The sequence below is a fragment of the Mytilus trossulus genome, chromosome 11 (genome assembly GCF_036588685.1).
Source record: "Mytilus trossulus isolate FHL-02 chromosome 11, PNRI_Mtr1.1.1.hap1, whole genome shotgun sequence".
Classification (NCBI taxonomy): Eukaryota; Metazoa; Mollusca; class Bivalvia; order Mytilida; family Mytilidae; genus Mytilus; species Mytilus trossulus.
Window position 1 is genome coordinate 38,901,950 of NC_086383.1, and position 17,566 is coordinate 38,919,515.

At 31.0% G+C, this 17,566-nt stretch overlaps 2 protein-coding genes across 2 annotated transcripts in view; one reads left to right on the forward strand and one right to left on the reverse strand.

Annotated features, from left to right (window-relative positions):
• LOC134691070 (trafficking protein particle complex subunit 9-like) overlaps positions 1–10,255 on the reverse strand; it is a 44,874-nt gene extending 34,619 nt beyond the window's left edge. The window contains exons 1-6 of the mRNA XM_063551267.1: positions 10,157–10,255; positions 6,419–7,222; positions 5,608–5,753; positions 5,198–5,332; positions 3,830–3,954; positions 2,474–2,542 (exon numbers count right to left, since the gene is read on the reverse strand). Of these exons, the coding sequence (XP_063407337.1) occupies positions 2,474–2,542; positions 3,830–3,954; positions 5,198–5,332; positions 5,608–5,753; positions 6,419–7,197 (1,254 nt within the window). The 5' untranslated portion in view covers positions 7,198–7,222; positions 10,157–10,255. The remainder of the gene's footprint in view (positions 1–2,473; positions 2,543–3,829; positions 3,955–5,197; positions 5,333–5,607; positions 5,754–6,418; positions 7,223–10,156) is intronic.
• Positions 10,256–10,272: 17 nt separating this feature from the next.
• Positions 10,273–17,044, forward strand: LOC134691072 (uncharacterized). Its single transcript, XM_063551268.1, has 5 exons — positions 10,273–10,328; positions 13,024–13,154; positions 13,681–14,341; positions 15,078–15,326; positions 15,824–17,044. Exons 2-5 carry the CDS (start codon positions 13,025–13,027, stop codon positions 16,302–16,304), a joined length of 1,521 nt encoding a protein of 506 aa, XP_063407338.1. The 5' UTR covers positions 10,273–10,328; position 13,024; the 3' UTR covers positions 16,305–17,044.
• The last annotated feature ends 522 nt before the right edge of the window (positions 17,045–17,566 follow it).

The window sequence follows — 17,566 nt, forward strand, 5'->3', positions numbered from 1 at the left end:
GACAGTGAGTTGATTTTTCCATTATAGTTAAAAGTAACTAAAGCTGTTTTTAACTTGAACTAAAAATATTAATAACTTTGATAATCTCCTTTTATCTTATTTTTTTTCACCTTGTTAAAGTTTAAATTTTTCACATAAAATGCTACATTTAGAGTATAAATTCCATAATAAAGTTCTGCTTTTTTTAACAATTATTGACTTTTTCTGTCTAAAATCAAATTGATTGGTCATTTATAAAAAGTTTTTTTTTCAAACTGCACAGAAAATTATTTTTTCCTCTCTTGTGCTTGTATAATTAAAATCTTTCAGTTTAAAAAAAAATATGCACTTCTTTAGTAATTTTTCTTCTAACTATTTTTTCAACTAATAAAACAAAACAAGAAAATGTCTGCTGGGTCTAATTCATTTCCAGGTTCTCAAACTTAAAATCTCGATAATTAGTTTTTTTATTTTCAATAATATCAAACTTTTAATCTGCATATTTGTTTTTTTTTAAATTTTCGATGATATCAAACTTAAAAAAATCTAGATAATTATTTTTTTTTAATTTTCAATAATCATGATAATATAAAACTTAAAATCGGGATAATTGTTTTTTTCTTTTCCAAGTTATCGAACTCAAAACCTAAGCAATTATTTTCAAGTTCATGTAACAAAAGTTTGGATCTCAAAGTTCAAAGATAACTTATAATTAAGTACTGTAGGATTGAGAAAATGGAATTCCAGTATCTACTTGTTAAATAATTTAAAACACTTCTAGTATTAAAATATTAGTCCCAGGTTAAGAATGTACTTTAAAATACTTAAACATTTGAGGTTATTGAAATTCTTATCTGTACTAGAAAGATTCTGGATACTTATGAATACTTTTAAGGGGTCTTCCATAATTGTCAACCATTTTCCAAAGTGTACAAAACATACACTTGGGTGGAGGGGGTTAAAAATTAACATTTTTACTGTACGCTTTTAAAACAAATAAAAAATAAAAGTCTAATGTGTTTAAGTTTATTTTCAATGCAAATTTTTATATTAGACTAATAGACCATGACAGGATCTTCTTTTTATTAAAAATGATTGATTCTTGAATTGAAATCTAAAAATGGTTGATGTACACTTTTTGAGAGAGGGTGGGGGTTGAAGGTGTATGTTGTGTACACTTTGTAAAATGGTTGACAATTATGGATGACCTCTAACATATTTTATTTTTTTATAAACTCTTCAATACACTTATTAACCATGTTTACCTTGACCCAAAACTTGAAAATTATTGTATCAATATATGGTTTTCTTTTTAAAAAAAGGTGACTAAATATTTATAAATTAATTTTGTAAGCTGTTTTATCTAAAAAAAAAAAAAAAAGTAACTTTATTTTCAATATTTTACTATACGAGAAAATATTTTCATTATTAAATATAGAATTTATTATAATCTTATTTATTATCATGTAACTCACAAATAAAAAGGGATTTGTCAACAAAATAGCTCATCTATAACAATTATTCAAAAGATAAATATTATAATATTTATTTCATTAAATCCTTCTTCTCTCCAGATTTTGTCATAATAAATGTGATAACAAAATATTTATTTGTATTTACATTTTTCACAATGTATAGTCCAACAACAATAAAATCTGTTTAAAATTTAACACCCACAGATAAGTAAATCACTGTAAAAACACAGGCACAGGTCCCAAGCTTATACCAACATGATCAAAGACATAGGTCAACAAGCCATTAACATTACCAAGACTAGATGTGTTAATTAGTCAATAATATTATCAATAGAGTGTTTGGTGGATTAAGATTAAGAATGACTCAAATATTCTGTTTATCTTTACCTTTAATATGTTTTTTGCTATGGTTATTTAAAGTTTTGATTTTATTTTTACAGAAGCAAAACATTTTATAAAAAATAATTTGATTTTTTTTTTGTATTTTGGCTTTATAAGTTTTGTATTTTTTTCCATTTTAAAACATATGATATTTAATTCTTTACTCATTAAATATAACACATAAATGAAAGAAATAAAAATAAATAAATGCAAATAAATACCCCCTTATTCAATATAAAATTATTATTGCAATTTTTCAAGGATGGACAAAAATGTGAGATCAATCATTACCATTTAAAAAAATCAGCATAAAGATATGTGTCTCAAATGCGATTTCTTATCATAGCAATACCCATGCTGACAGCCTCCATGTTTGCCATTATAAAAATCTTGCAATAGTTTCTGAATTTGGTGCTGTAAATTCAGAAATTGTTGCATGCATTTTTAATGCGATTTTGTCATTTTAGACTTAAATGCTATTTTAATTTTTAGGATTTTTTATATTTTTGACAAAGGGTCAAAGTAAATACTTTGTTAAAACTTTAAGAAAATTAAACGAACCAAATCAATTTTGGTTAAGGTGTTGGGTACCACTTTAAATGGGATGTTTTTGGTTGTACATGAATGTCATTACTTACCCTTTGTTGAATAAGAAATCTACAAGCTTTTAAACATGCTTCCAACTCAATTACAGCTGCCAACTTGAACTACAAAATAAAATAAAATAATTATTGCTGATTCATCATTATTCTTGGGATTTTGAAGGCAGAATGAAACCACAAATTTAAATGTTCAATAATGTACAAATCTATAATAGGCAATATAGGAAAGGTATACTGACATAAGTAGTCTCTAAACACATTAACTCCAAATGGAGCTTTCGTTAGTAGAAACCATATTAACTATGTGTATCAGTGAGAAAAAATGTAAAAGCATAAAACTATACTACACATAATTAACAGCGCCTGGTGATGTTTTATAGCCTGACCGGTTTCGGTCCAAAAAGGACCTTCATCAGAGGCAGAATAGTGGATTAATGTTTGTACCCTATTTATATAGATATGGTAATTGGCGGTTGAGTTAACCAGCGGTTGAGATTTAACTGGCAGTTGAGTTAACCAGCGGTTCAGATTTAACCAGCGGTTCAGAGTTAAACGGCGGATCAGTGGATAAATATGTATCTTGTTGATATCTAAACAGGTTTAATTATCCTTTCATTTTTTTACAAATTTATAAAAGGTTTGTAATTCTATATGTAAAGATGTGGTATGAGTGCCAATGGAACAACTCTCCATCAAAGTATGTAGAATTTCGGAAAACTACAAAATCAAATATACTTGAAAAATATGAGTGTTCCTCAATCCCTGAAAATTGATACCCATGAAAATAAATGAATCCACAGTATTTTTTAAAACCACCCTTTCATCATTTCAGGGCTTTTCATAGCTAGCTACACAGTATGAAGTTTGCTCATTGTTAAAGGTAAAACAGTGATTTATCATGTCTATAGTTGCAAAATTCTTGAACATTTTGTCTCTGGTGGAGAGTTGTCTCATTGGCATTCAAACCACATCTTCCTATCTTTATATCTAAATACTGTTTCCATGGCTGATATTAGCAGATATTTCTTTTTTTTTTTCATTTCATGCATTTTGTGTTCTACTGTCTGTTTGGTTTTTTTGTCCTTTTCTTATTTTCAAAAGCATTTTCACTTTTTTTTAGTGTTCCTTTGCAGTCTTCACACTGAGTGGCAGCCCAGACAGCCAAGGCTTGTAAAATTGCTCTCGAGTCTGTAAAAATTTATCTACAGGCCAACAGAATCTAACTAAAATCTTTCAAAAATTGAGCTCTGGACCTGTAGATTTAACAGTTCATCGTGAAGACTACCTTTGGTATCTTACAACTTTTTCAAAATTAAAACTTTACCTTGCTATAATTAAGTATTCATTCTCTGTATTTATCAATGATATCAGTAGGTTGATTGGGACACCTACCTTGCTATAATTAAGTATGCATTCTCTGTACTTATCAATGATATCAGCTGGATTAAGTGCAGTCTTGGCTACAGGGTCAGCTAATTCCTGTAAACCATTGGTAGTCAAATTGTGCTTTAAACTCCCTACAAAAAATGTACAGGTTACATTCATAATTTATGTGTTGCTACAACTTATAAACCAATACCATGCAATGCAAATTTGAGTGTTGTTGTCTTTTGTGGCGACATAATCTTATTTATTTTTAGATTATTAGCGATATCCACTCGTTTTTACCCTACCACACAATCACCACTCCAGGTGTTGGTTCACTTGATAGACAATGATAGAATTACAGTCATATTTTATATGATACTGTTGAAAGATTTCCAACTAATGTACAAATGTAAAGTTCATATTCAAATTTCAGATTGTCAGCTTTTTTGAATGCCAGAATAAACTCTCATAGGCCTGGAGTTACTTGTTCTGTATATATAGACTAGCATCTACACAACTGTCAAATTTATCTGTTTCACAGATGATATCAGATATATGTTTCTTATGTCCTAACTACAGTACATTTCCCTTTCCCAAATGTGACCTACTGAATTAGACATGTTATACCAGATTTGTAATAACATGAGCAGCATGAGGAGTGTGGCATGTGGAGCAGGATCTGCTTACTCTTCCAGAGTACATGAGCTCATCACCAGTTTTTGGTTGGGTTTGTGTTGCTTAGTCTTTAGTTTTCTGTGTTGTATCATGTGTTCTTTTATTTGTCTTTTTGTCTTTTTCATTTTTAGCCATCATGGCCATTGCATTGTCAGTTTATTTTTCAATCTATGAGTTTGTATGTCCCTTTGGTATCTTTTGCCCCTCTTTGATCATGCTAGCTGCATCTCAATCTTATAAGCATTTGGTTGTATATGGTTCAATACTTTGATAACTGCAACACTGTAAACAGGCATAAGTAACCAAACTAGTCACTTTTCAAAATTTAATACCTATTCAAACATTGTTGAGAATGAGGAATTTTAAATTAAGGTGGTACTCAACACCTTGATTAAAATTTATTTGGCTCGTTTAATTTTCATAAGATTTTCACCCTTCGACAAAAATATAAAAAATTCAAAAAATTTGAACCAACCAATTTATCAGAAAAATTACACTGGTTATATAGCAGTTTGATAAACACTAATTTTGATCATTGGGAAGCTTAATATTCCCTTAATTACACAACGTAATTAAAATATTTAGCTGATTTTACAGAGTTATCTCCCTGTAGTGTTAGGTACCACCTTAATGAAACACTAGTGTCCATCTTGACACTTTTAGTTGGCGAATATTTTTTGACACAGTTTTTTTTTTTAATGCAAACTAAAGACACACCTGCCCTGTTTTTTGTCTCCTTCCCCATTGAAGAACCTGGTTTGACAGACATAGATTCCACACGCCTCAATGTCTGACTCTTCACTCGTGGATAGACTAGTATTACGGAGGCTGAACACAACCCTTCAAAACATGCTGAAAATATAAACAAACAATTAATAATAAACCTTGTCTTAAGAAAATTCTTTTGAGGAAAGTATTTCCAGAAAATTTGGGAAATTCTAATTGACATAGGATGTCAAACTCTCCTTACTTTAATACAAGAAGAAAAGCCAAATCCATCATAGGTCAAATTTGCTTTAAAGAGTGGGAACTTTACTGCCTTTTAAATAGATTATACTTATAGAAAGAGGTTTTCTTTAAATGTGTAAAAGCCTTACTTCATAATGTATTAATCTGTTTTAACTTACCACCAATCCACAGCCAATCATTCACTGGTTTCAGGATATCAATAGCTGTCTCATAATGTAGAATAGCCTCCCCCGATATACCTGCTTGTAAACATAGGTCTGCTAAATGTTTACGTAGACGACCCTGGCATTTCTTTCTAAATGATCTGCAAAACATGGAATCAATTTTTCTAAATATCTTACATATTATATATAAATTACTTTATATGAGTGTCTTGTGGGAATTAAATTCCTTAGTTATTTTTTGTATTAGTAACCTAATGGGAAAGAACTTACTTTGTAATTTAGTATCTTTAAGGGAAATATATTACTTAGTACTTTAAATCATCAACTTTATCATGTTTATGGGAGATAACTTATATTGAAAGAATTTAAGTGGAGATTTAACATAATTTTAATATTTACATGTATCTTGGGGGGGGGGGGGGGGGGATAACTTTCTTAGAATCAGTATCTTGTGGGGAAATAACTCACTTTGAATCAGTATCTTGTGGTGAATTAACTCACTTTGAATCAGTATCTTGAGGTAAAAATTTACATTAAACAAGTTTCTTGAGTTTAGAAACTTTACTTTAAAATGAGTATCTTAAGAAACAACCAACTAACTTTGTATTTGTATCTCGACGGGAGATAATTTACCTTTTTTTTTTTTGAGGGGAGACAATTTACTTTGATTCAGTATCTTTAGGGGAGATAACTTACTTTGAATCAGCTAGTTATGGGGAGATCATTTATAAAACATACTTGAGTCAGTATCTTAAGGGGAGACAATTTATACTGTATAAAAGCATCTTAAGGGGAGATAACTTACTTTGTATCAGTATCCAGACCAACATAGTCTTTTTTCTCAAATGGAGCACAAATAAGCTGCATTCTATCAGCTCTTTCAAATGACCTGTCCAAACGCTTACCATCCAAAACAAAAAATATGGAAGAAATGAATTCCTTTAATTTCTCTTCTAAATCTGGACATTCATCAATGCATGGGAAGAAAACGACTTCAGCTCCAGTACTTTCTTTGGTTAAACTATTACTATGTGGTCTGCCACTTATTTCTGGATCATTTTGAATCTTATTGTCTTTGGTAGAGTCTACTTCACCACAAACTTCTGTAGGACTGAGATCAGAAGTTACGCCACTATCTTCACTATGCACAGGTGAAGTTTTACCACTTTTTAAAAATTTTCTTTTATCTTCTTCCGACAAAGGAGAACCATCACGGTTCATTCCAAAAATAATTAATCTTGAATTAAACAGAGTATCGGAATATTCCTCCTTTACTTTTTTGTAACAGTCAAATAAATCTTCAAATTCTTGAATATTTGAGCATTCACCGACTGAAACAAGTCCAAGAACTTTTCTATGAGCTTGAAAATCACCCCATTCATTATTTTCTTTGGGGTAAAACCTTTTGTACCTAACCCATGCTTTTCTTTTTTGTCCTGGTATCCCAATACAATTACAATTGTGTATCCTTTCCCAAGCTCTGTTAAATGTCTTATTATTAAGTAAGGTACCAGTCTGGTTAACCAGTACCAGTAAGCTTTGATGATCTTCTGCTAGTTGACCATAATCAATGATGAGACTCATGTTGAAAATTAAGGGGTCATCTTATCTAAAACAAAGAAAATTCATCATCAGTTAAAATTTACATATCAAAATTTCATTATCATGAAAAAATTACATATATATATTGTATATCAAAATTTCATCATCATGAAAAAAAAATAACTCATTGAAAATAATCTGTAATTTCACAGACACATCATGTGTAAACATGGTAAATGTACATGTTAATTATGAATAAAATATGTATCATCCATTTTTTTTAAAACTATATAGTTCAAGCCATACATTGGCATGAGTGCCATAAATTGTTTTTGATGAGGCAGGGATACTTCAATTCTTTCTCATACTGTTTTTACACATTGAATCATAATTATACTTTAAACCATTCACACAAATCATGTAAATCATGTTGATGTTTAATTGACCAAGATAAGTGCTCAATTTGTAATAATAAAAAATATGGAATTTTTATTTCTATTATTTGTGATAATATTTGCCTCTTTTTCTTAAATTAAAAGTTGGAATTATCTCCCCTTATCTTTCTTCTGTCCTTAGATAACTTTACAAGTAAAATAATTTTTGTCCATGACCACTGAAATTCTTAAGTTATCTCATTGGTCAATTTATGTCTTAATTTGATTTTTTTTTCTATCCTAAGAACTGTTATTTATATATATCAAAAGTGTTTTCTTTAGTTTAGTATTTTTACCACAAATCAGGCAGTTATTTTCATAACTTGATTTTTTTTAATTTTGTCATCTCTGTTCCTCTTTATAGCTTGCTCATGTTGTCAAACAGTGACCTATCATTATTAACATATAAATCATTTGAACTCTGGAGGATGGTATACATAATGTTTTACATGTTTTATTCATGGCAATCATACTAAATTTCCTAATTTTAAATGATGATTGAAAAGAATCTGACCTCTATCATTGATAATGCATCAGAGTGGTATCAACTCTGAACAACTTATTCAAAATATGTGTGCCACCTCCCCTTTAATGTTTAAATATATTTATTTATACCAGTGATTTAGCTAGCGCTCGTCACTTTCGTATTTTACGAAAAGGTTTTCGAAATGACGAAAATATTTCATATCAATTTCGTCACTTAAATTTGGAAAGTGTAAAAATATTTACACATCAAATTACTTGAATTCTACCTGTCTTTATGTTTCTGACAAGTTTATGACCCTCAGGTAATTAACTTTTACCAAAGGTGTTAAAATTTGTGATGACAAGTAATCCGCCTATCGCCAATCAGATGGGTCACTAATCCCTTAATTATTATTATAAAACCTCATTAATGACCATCACGATAATCTATTCAAGTTAAATCAGTCAGTCAGCATTACATTTTAATTATTTGTCACAATTCTGTCGTATTTCATTGTATTTTCGTCATTTGAACAAAATTGATAATCTTCCCGGACATTTCAACTTTATTTTTTAATTTCAATAGTTCCCTTACGATCATTATTTGCAGTTTGTTTGTCGTGGTTTCGTCATTTTAACCTATTTTCGTCTTCTTTTTATAAATATTCATCAAAAACTTTCGACAACTTCGATTAAAAAGAATGAACTTTATTCAAAACGTAAATATTTTCACTTGCAAACAGGTGCTTCCTGTTCTATGTATTGCGCATGCGTAAAAGTTCGTAGATGAATCCGGTTTTATTCTGAAATTATTATTCAATTGTCACTTCCCGTTTTCATTTCATTTTGTTTAAAAATCGAAAGTAAACGTTATCTACAGTCTACAGTCATTAGAATAGTCACATTAAGTATAGATGCATATTCTATTCAATATTGCCAATAACTGCCTACATTCATGACATTAGCAATCCTAAAAGTCTTCAAAGATCCTAGACTAGTCCTTGAAGGACTTGGACATATATGTATAGCTAGTTTGATAAACATCCTAGACCCCTTGCTATTATAAAAAATAAGCTGCTATTATAAAAAATGAGGCTGATTTTTATCACGCGCAAAAGTGACTAAAGCCCTCAAAATCCTAGCTAAAACCCTGATTTATACTATAGTGGATTGGGAAACAAGTTTTGCAACTTATATTAATCCCTTTCCACTTTGAGGGTGCGAGTGCTGCCTTATGCCTTTGCACATTCATCTCTTTTTCAAAACTGATCCATAGGTTAAAACGTACAGACAGGTCCTCATTAATTTAATAAATTATCATGAACAATTTTCTCCTTGCACAATACAATATATATCATGTTATGTTTACCCCAATATCCCCTCTGAATTCATTTGTTAAAGAAAGATCTTACATCATGTGCATACATGTACCTGCCAACTTTTCAAAATGTTCATGGGTGTTTTACATGCAAGATGGCTCTTACAGTCCTAAAAAACGTCAAGAGGGTCTTCACACGTACATGTACCTTATTATTGTTTTTGGCTTATTCATACTTTTTAAAGCATATAGACATTGTAAAATTAACTCTATTGTTTAAAACTTTGGACAAAATTGCTCTTTTAAAATATCCATTTGGGAGCTTTCATCGGAGAAATCCAACGCAAAAAGTGACAGTTGGCAGGTATGATCTTAATGGAAAACAGAATAAAGGATTGCATAGTGAAGATAGTTTATTCATATTTTATTATGGGGCAATATCGACATGGGCCGGATCGACTTTGGGCTGGATTGACTTGGGGCTAAATCGGTTTAGGTCCGGAACAACTGGATATATTCATAGACACCGAGCAGGTATTATCAGAAGGATATGGAGCAGGTATGGGTTTTAAAGGTTGGTAAGCAGATCTACATTGTATCTATATACATCAAAGTGAAATTAATAATAACTTTGGATATAATTTGTTTGATTTCCACCTATAAAATTTGACAAATGTCTCATTTGACATGTCTGATTTTGTCAGAGAACAGGGGTTTTATCTGATTATTCTACAAGTTCAAAACTCAACAAAGTGAGTCATTACTACTTTCTCAACTGACATACATGGAACATATAAAGATTTATCGTCAGCTACGTTTCATTTCTGCAAAATATCAGGATCAAACTCAAAGTCTCGCCTCCTCTCGTGAGACAGCCATTTTCCGTAACGTGTCCGGAGTTTACTATCTCGACAGTACTTCCGGCAAGAATTTTCTCTCATTTTCTCTGATACAAAGTATGGGTCATTTTGCTCACTTTTACAATGAATACAAAGTACATGTATTCCCTCCAAAGTTTTTTTCAGGATATAAATTTTCTCAAAATGTTTTACCCTATTTGATCAGTCGTACGTGTGTCAAATTTGGAGCACGATCTTCCTACCCTTTCAGAGCACCTAAGATCATGTAGTGATGTACCCCTATTTCCAAATGACAATGTCTCTAAATACCCTTACCCCTACACGACACTAGGCTAGCCTTAATCCTAAAATCTATTTCTAACATATGAGGCAGGCATTACCTGTGAATGGGGACGAGGTCTATATGGGGGGTTCCGATCCTGGATCCCGCTTACTTTTTTGTCAGATTCCCTTATCACGCTTACACTATATACGTAAGCAATTTTCATTTTTTTGTCATTTTCAGGGTCCCACAAGACCTCATTTCCCGTTTTCACGACACAATAATTTTGACTTTCATGTGTCACGCTTACAAAAATCGGCAATCCCGCGTCACGCTTAGACCCCAATGAGACCCACTATATGTTTGGTTTTTTATTAAATCAAACATGTTAAATAGAGAAACGGTAATACCATAACGTTTCTGATTTTAATTCTGTTGTTAGGGATTTAGTTGTGACGTTATTTAAGTTATGACGTCATATTCAATGTAAACAAAGAAACGCTGTCATTAGGTTATGTATATTTTATAACGAACAATTTTTTTAAATGAATTTTTATTGATGTATGTACATTTTATTCAAAGTCTCATGCAAACAAGACCAGAAACGGAAGTAGATTTTTGCGCAGATCCAGAAATACTAAAACATGACTAAAAAAATTTGGAACGATTTTGAGTTCATTTGTACATTGAAAAATTCGGGAAATTTTCCCTTATTTTTTTTAATTTTTTTTTATTAAATTTCCTACTGTATGACTGTAATAGGGGACTTGTCCCCATATAACTATTTTAAAACCTTAAAACCTAATGGTACATGTATAATTTAAATCTGAAAAACAACCCTTGCTGAGTATTACAAAATGTAATGAGGGTACATGTAGTAATAGACATATTTACACTTTTATACAAATTTGTATATCATTACAAAAAATCACACAGGTCCCCAGAAACTTTGACATCATAATTCAAAACATTTGACATCACAATTAAAAAGTGATTGTTGCTTGATGTCAAAATGGTCATTCGTAAGCAAAACACAGCTAAATACAAAAAGTGTAAATAAGTTTATGCCCTTTATCATGTTTATCGACAGTTGTCAAACGGTCATTTTTGCTACAGTTGATTTGTCAAAATATCCTTATTGTGATTTGTCAGAGTTCTGACATACATATGAAATAATAATTGTTACTATTATGCTTGGAAAAAAAATATTGTACCCTCAAAATCGTTCGAAGTTTAATAATTTTTAAGAAAGCGCACATTTTATCGTTGTACACCAAAAATTACCGTTAATATAAAAAAAGAAGATGTGCGTGGTATGCTTGACAGTGAGACAACTCTCCACCAGAGACCAAAATGACACAGAAGTTAACCGTTATAGGTCACTGTACGGCCTTCAACAATGAGCAAATCCCATACCAGATAGTCAGCTATAAAAGGCCCTGAAGACTAATTCAAGACAATTCAAACGAAAAAACTAACGGCCTTATTTATATAAAAAAAAAAATTCTGACATTTAGCAAGAATTTTTACCATTATTCAGCATGAAGGTACCCCCATTACTCATATTTTTCCAGCTGTTTTAAAAACATGTTGAATAAACAAATACAATCAACCTAGATTGTAGATGTAACAGTATCTCCTATTTTGAAATTTTATGCCTGAAATTTTTCAAAACATAGAATAAGGAGATGTATGAATCCCTCTGATTTTCAACGAGACATCTATCCACCGGCATGACCAGAGAACAAATGAAGTAAATGTTTAAAATGTTAGACCCTTCAAATAATCCTCAATGATGAGTCAAACTCATACCACTTTTCAGGCTTTAAAAGGTGACCTATAGTTGTTAATTTCTGTGTCATTTGGTCTGTTGTGGAGAGCTCAAGTTGTCTCATTGGCAATCATACCACATCTTCTGTTTTTTCTTATATTTTATATTTATACTAAGCTTGACATAACAAAATGGAAAACAAATGAAATAAGAAAAACAACAGTCTGATTTATGTACAAAACCTGCAAAACGTTAACATGTTCAAACAAATATAAATATGTTTCTTGTTTCTCGTTTTTTTATATAGATGGTTTTCCCATTTGAACTAGTAATTTTGAGGACCTTTATAGATTGTTGTTTGGTGTGAGCCAAGGCTCTGTGTTAAAGACTGTACATTGACCTATAATGGTTTACTTTTTCAAATTGTTATTTGGATTGAGAGTTGTCTCATTGGCACTCACATCACATCTTCCTATATCTATATATATATGATATGTAATATACAAAATTATACATGTACATGTAGGGTAACAAACAACAACCACTGAAGTACAGGCTTCTGACTTGGAAAGTATTGTGGCACAATCAATTAATTTGTTTAAATATTACACATGTATCCGAAAGCTAGACATTTCAGATAACTTTTAAAATAACAAATTGCACTTTTATCTACATTGTAATTTTTTAAAGCCATCTTCAACATGTTCAATGAAGCGAATTTATGACAATTGTATATTGTTTCTAATTTTAATTTTCAGAATGGATGGAAATGAGAATCATTTAATAGTTAATACCACTGGGGACAGCTCAAATATTATGAACAGTATTAATCATGTTAATCATGTTAATGGTGAAGAAAGCAATTCCACAACAGAAAATTTCCATTCTGGTAAACATGATAAATAGTCTATAGTCACTTTTAAGTGTGTGTGGAAAGAGTCCTCAGACACATTCTTCTTTTTTTTCTTAATTTGCATATATATCATGTATATATGTATATTATCTTGCTATCATGGCTATAAACACTGAAAGACAAGTTATAAACAATGACTACACAATTTTGTAAATGTTTATACATGTATTCATAAAAATGGAATCTAAAGAAATTTTAAAACAATGCATACCTCAAATAATTTACTCCCTCTCCCTGTCAGATTTTTTTGTACAAAAATGCAGCCATCATTGACATAGAGCAGCTGAATATAATGCTTAAATCATATATGGATTATCTTGACAATAAATAAATATAGGCTTTAAACGCTTTTATAACTTCTTACAAAATATCTGTATTTTTAAATTTCTTTTTTTAGAGCATTGCTGGTGTGCAAAATTTCAATCTTGGTACAATGTATCTAGGACGAGTAAATCATGATAATTAATTTGAAAAAAACTGATGGCTGTCTCTTTTTTTGTAGGAATAGGTCAGGTAACACATGTAACTTATCTAATTTCTGGAGAAGCACAGCATAATATTTTACCTGATATAAGTGTAAATTCATGTGAATCACAGTCAGACATTTCCATTATGTCTGATGTTGATGTTAATTCTATTCCTGAAGGTGCTGTTGTCATAGCAACAACAGATGGAGAAATTGAGCAACATTCTATAACTTTGCCAACAGAAAACACAATTGATGACAATGAAAATACTGTTGCCATGGCAATATCAGACAATGACCTTAAACATAAGGTCATTTTGCCTGCAGACATTGATGACATTGGTACACAAGTCATAACAATTCCTATGGATATGTTACAATATATGGATGGGAATGAAGGGCATGTCATCACCATACCAACAGAATATACCTCTTTAACAGAAGGTGAAGGTCAACAGGTCATCACCATGCCAACAGAATATGCAAATACAAATGGAAACGACTCTGGACATTTCGTCACTGTATCATCTGAATATGCGGTAAAAAATGAAGATGACCTTGGACAGGTCATCACCATACCAACAGATTCTGTTAGTGAAGTTGACCTTGAAAAAATCCTTTCCATGCAAGGTGAAGGATCAGAAATGGAATCTCAGCCTCATATTATTTATGTTTTGTCAAAAAATGAATCAGAAGTGTAAGTCTTTTCTGCAATATATATTTGGTAGCTTAAAGTCGTGCACTTGATGTTAGTTGTTGATTGTCATGATTGTTGAGCTTTGATAATTTACTTTCACAAGTCCTGGGTTCTTTTACAAATGTGCTGTTTATTACTACCAATAGTTGAACAATGTGGGAAAAAGTGAAACAGAATTACCCAATTTCTTTTTTTTTTCAAAAGATAAAACTTTACTAAATACATGAAATAGTATCAATATAACATGTTTAACTGTTGACAAGAACTCTATGTACATGTAGATGTTAGATAATAATTATATTTAAAGAACTTAACTATGTAAAGGAATTTCAAAGAGCCTGCCTGATACTGTATTCATACTAAAAATATGTTCATTTTGATGTGAAACTATAATATAGTACATATACGGGTACATGTAATATTGAGAATGGAAACAGGTTTTTCAACGCATCAAGAAAATACTGCACAGTAAGCATGGTTAGCAGACTCCATCTAGTCCCTAACCAAAAATGTATACTACATGTATTTAGCATGGTTAGGGTATAATAGACATCGAAACTAAACTGTGAAACATATAAATGAACCAAAATTTAAAAAAAACATGACAGACTAAAAGCTAGACTCACCAAAGCCAGAGGTTCTTGACTTGGGATAGGCACAAAACTGTGTAATGTATGTATTTAATTTTTTTAGAGGCAGTTTTCTTTCCTTGACTTTTTTTACAATTTTATTTCAGCAATGGAGACAGTAACAAGACATCCTTCGTTGCTATAGTGCCAGAATCAACAGAAGATGCTGTAACCATGGCAGCCAATCATATTGAAGATGAAAGTTTAACATATGTTGCCTTGACACCAGACTCTACCCAGAATGCCATTCCCATTTCCTTTCAAGAGGAAGATTGTACTTTATCCTTGAAAGAGCTCTCAGCACGAGAAAGGAGCAGATTGATAAAAAGGGCACAGAGACAGAATACAGTTTTCAGGTACAAGGCACAAAGTCCTTTAATTTTGTTTCAATATTGATTTCAATGCAACACTGTTAAAAACAGATTTGTATGCCCTGTCTACAATTGTAAGTGGATATAAGTGTTTTTCAGCCAATGCATCTATTCTCCCATCTGTTCTTTTGTTCCTCATTAGGTTAAAAATTTGGTTTTACATACCGGTAGTTTTACACAGTTTCAACTTTTTGATCACCTCATCTTGAAACTTTGTACACATTATAATGATGAGGAGATGTTGTTTTATTGCCAATGAGACTAAGTTCTATCCACCAGTTTCAGTTTTGTAGTGTTTTGTTTAATTTATTCAACAATTGAGGCATTCATCATTTTTCATAGTGCTTGCTTAATTCATTCAACAATTAAGGTGACAGTAATTTCAAAAATCGCAATAATAAATGCACTCAATAATTTCTGAATTTACAGTATGGTGCTAACATGGCCTTTTTGCAATTTTACAAACAATTTATTCTTTATAGGGAGAAAGAAAGAGGGAAAGTAAGGAAAAGTATGCAAGATAAAAGGAAGGATCCAGCTTACAGAGAATTGGAAAGAAAAAAAGACAGAGAAAGAAGACGTTTGTCGAGACTAACAAATGCCTCTTTACGGGAAAAAGAAAGACTAAGGGACAGAGAATATAAAAGACGACAAAAAAACGATGATATAAAGATTAAAAATAAAGACGATGATCTTCAATGTGATTCTTTAGTTAGATACATGAACGATATTGATGAGAAATGTCAATTAACGATCAGTTGTAAACTTGATGATAGCTCTGAAGATAATATGTATAGCTTTAATGATAAAAGTGCTTTTGATGAGGATCTGCAGACATCTAGTCTAAGTGTTAATGGTGATAGAACAGATCTGATTGGTCAATATGGAGATAGTGTACTCCAATCAGATATCTTGTCTGATAAAGACTCAGATTCAAGACATTATATACCATTTATAACATAACATAACATTAAAAAATCTCAGTCATATGCAACCTTCTAGTTTGGTGTTAAGGATGGTATAACAGATCTGATTGTTTATTTTGAGATAGTGTCCTCCAGTCAGATATCTTGACTGGTAAAGACTCAGATTCAATACATAATATACCATTCATAACTTACCACAAGTGCTTTTGTTGTTGATCTGCAAAACTGCTAGTGTAATTGCTACAGGTGATAGAACAGATATGGTTGGACAAGATGGAGATAGTGTTCTCCAATCAAAATTTGACTAATAAAGATTCAAATTAAAGACATTATTCATAAAAATTACCATATAACATTAAAAATCCCATGTTACAATAATTTATATGAATAATTAGATAATTGTACAAAATATGATGAATTTGCAAAAAAATCAATTAATAGACATCCATTCGTATTTAATCGATTGGTAAAATTTAAGCATGCTTAGTGGTGCTTTAAACATGTTACTTTGTGCATAGTTGAACTGGAAATCTGTGATTATTGAACTTTTGTTATCCATCAAAATTCAATTGGTATGTTGAACAGAAAATAAAAGATAATAAAAATTTTCATAAGAATAGATCCATAGAACAAATATATTTATTGCCTTTATTTATTGTCATGTAAGTGTATTTCTGTTGAACAATATACAGGAAAAGAATGAGTGTTACTATATGTGTTGTGTTTGTCTCCCTTTCATTAAAAAGTGAACTGATAAATAAAAATTGTGTCACTTGATCATTTTTATTTTTATTATACTGGAGCAAAATGCTAACTTGATCTATAACTTGTCATGGTGTAACTATGTATAGATTTTAGGTTTTCTACATATTGATATTGTAAAATATCAGCAGCAAGCCACAATGTGAACCTTTATGGTGAGTAGCGCAGCGAACGAGCTCAACAGGTTCACATTGTGTTGAGCGGCTGATATTCTAACATGACGTCCTTCAAACGCTTTAAGTACACACCCCTGGTAAAATATGAATTTATTGCATTGGCTGTTCCGATCGTTCTCCCACGTCATATGTTTTTTATGAATGAAGTATCCGACGTCATAGAATGATGACGTTATAATTTAAGCATTTTACGGGAAAATACAAGCTTTTGATATCGAAAATCATCACAACAAGGAAACGCAAACAAGCGGTGCTAAAATGTGGTATAAGCCCATTTTTTTATATACATAGAAGACATATAAGTAAGTTATCATTAAAATTCATCCAAATCTATCTAAATAAGTTTTGTGAATAGTTTGAG

Coding starts and splice junctions, on each gene's coding strand:
- LOC134691072 (XM_063551268.1), top strand. CDS start 13,025: ATGGATGGAAATGAGAATCATTTAATAGTTAATACCACTGGGGACAGC. Junction 14,342..15,077: donor TCAAAAAATGAATCAGAAGT/GTAAGTCTTTTC, acceptor ATTTTATTTCAG/CAATGGAGACAGTAACAAGA. Junction 15,327..15,823: donor AGACAGAATACAGTTTTCAG/GTACAAGGCACA, acceptor TATTCTTTATAG/GGAGAAAGAAAGAGGGAAAG.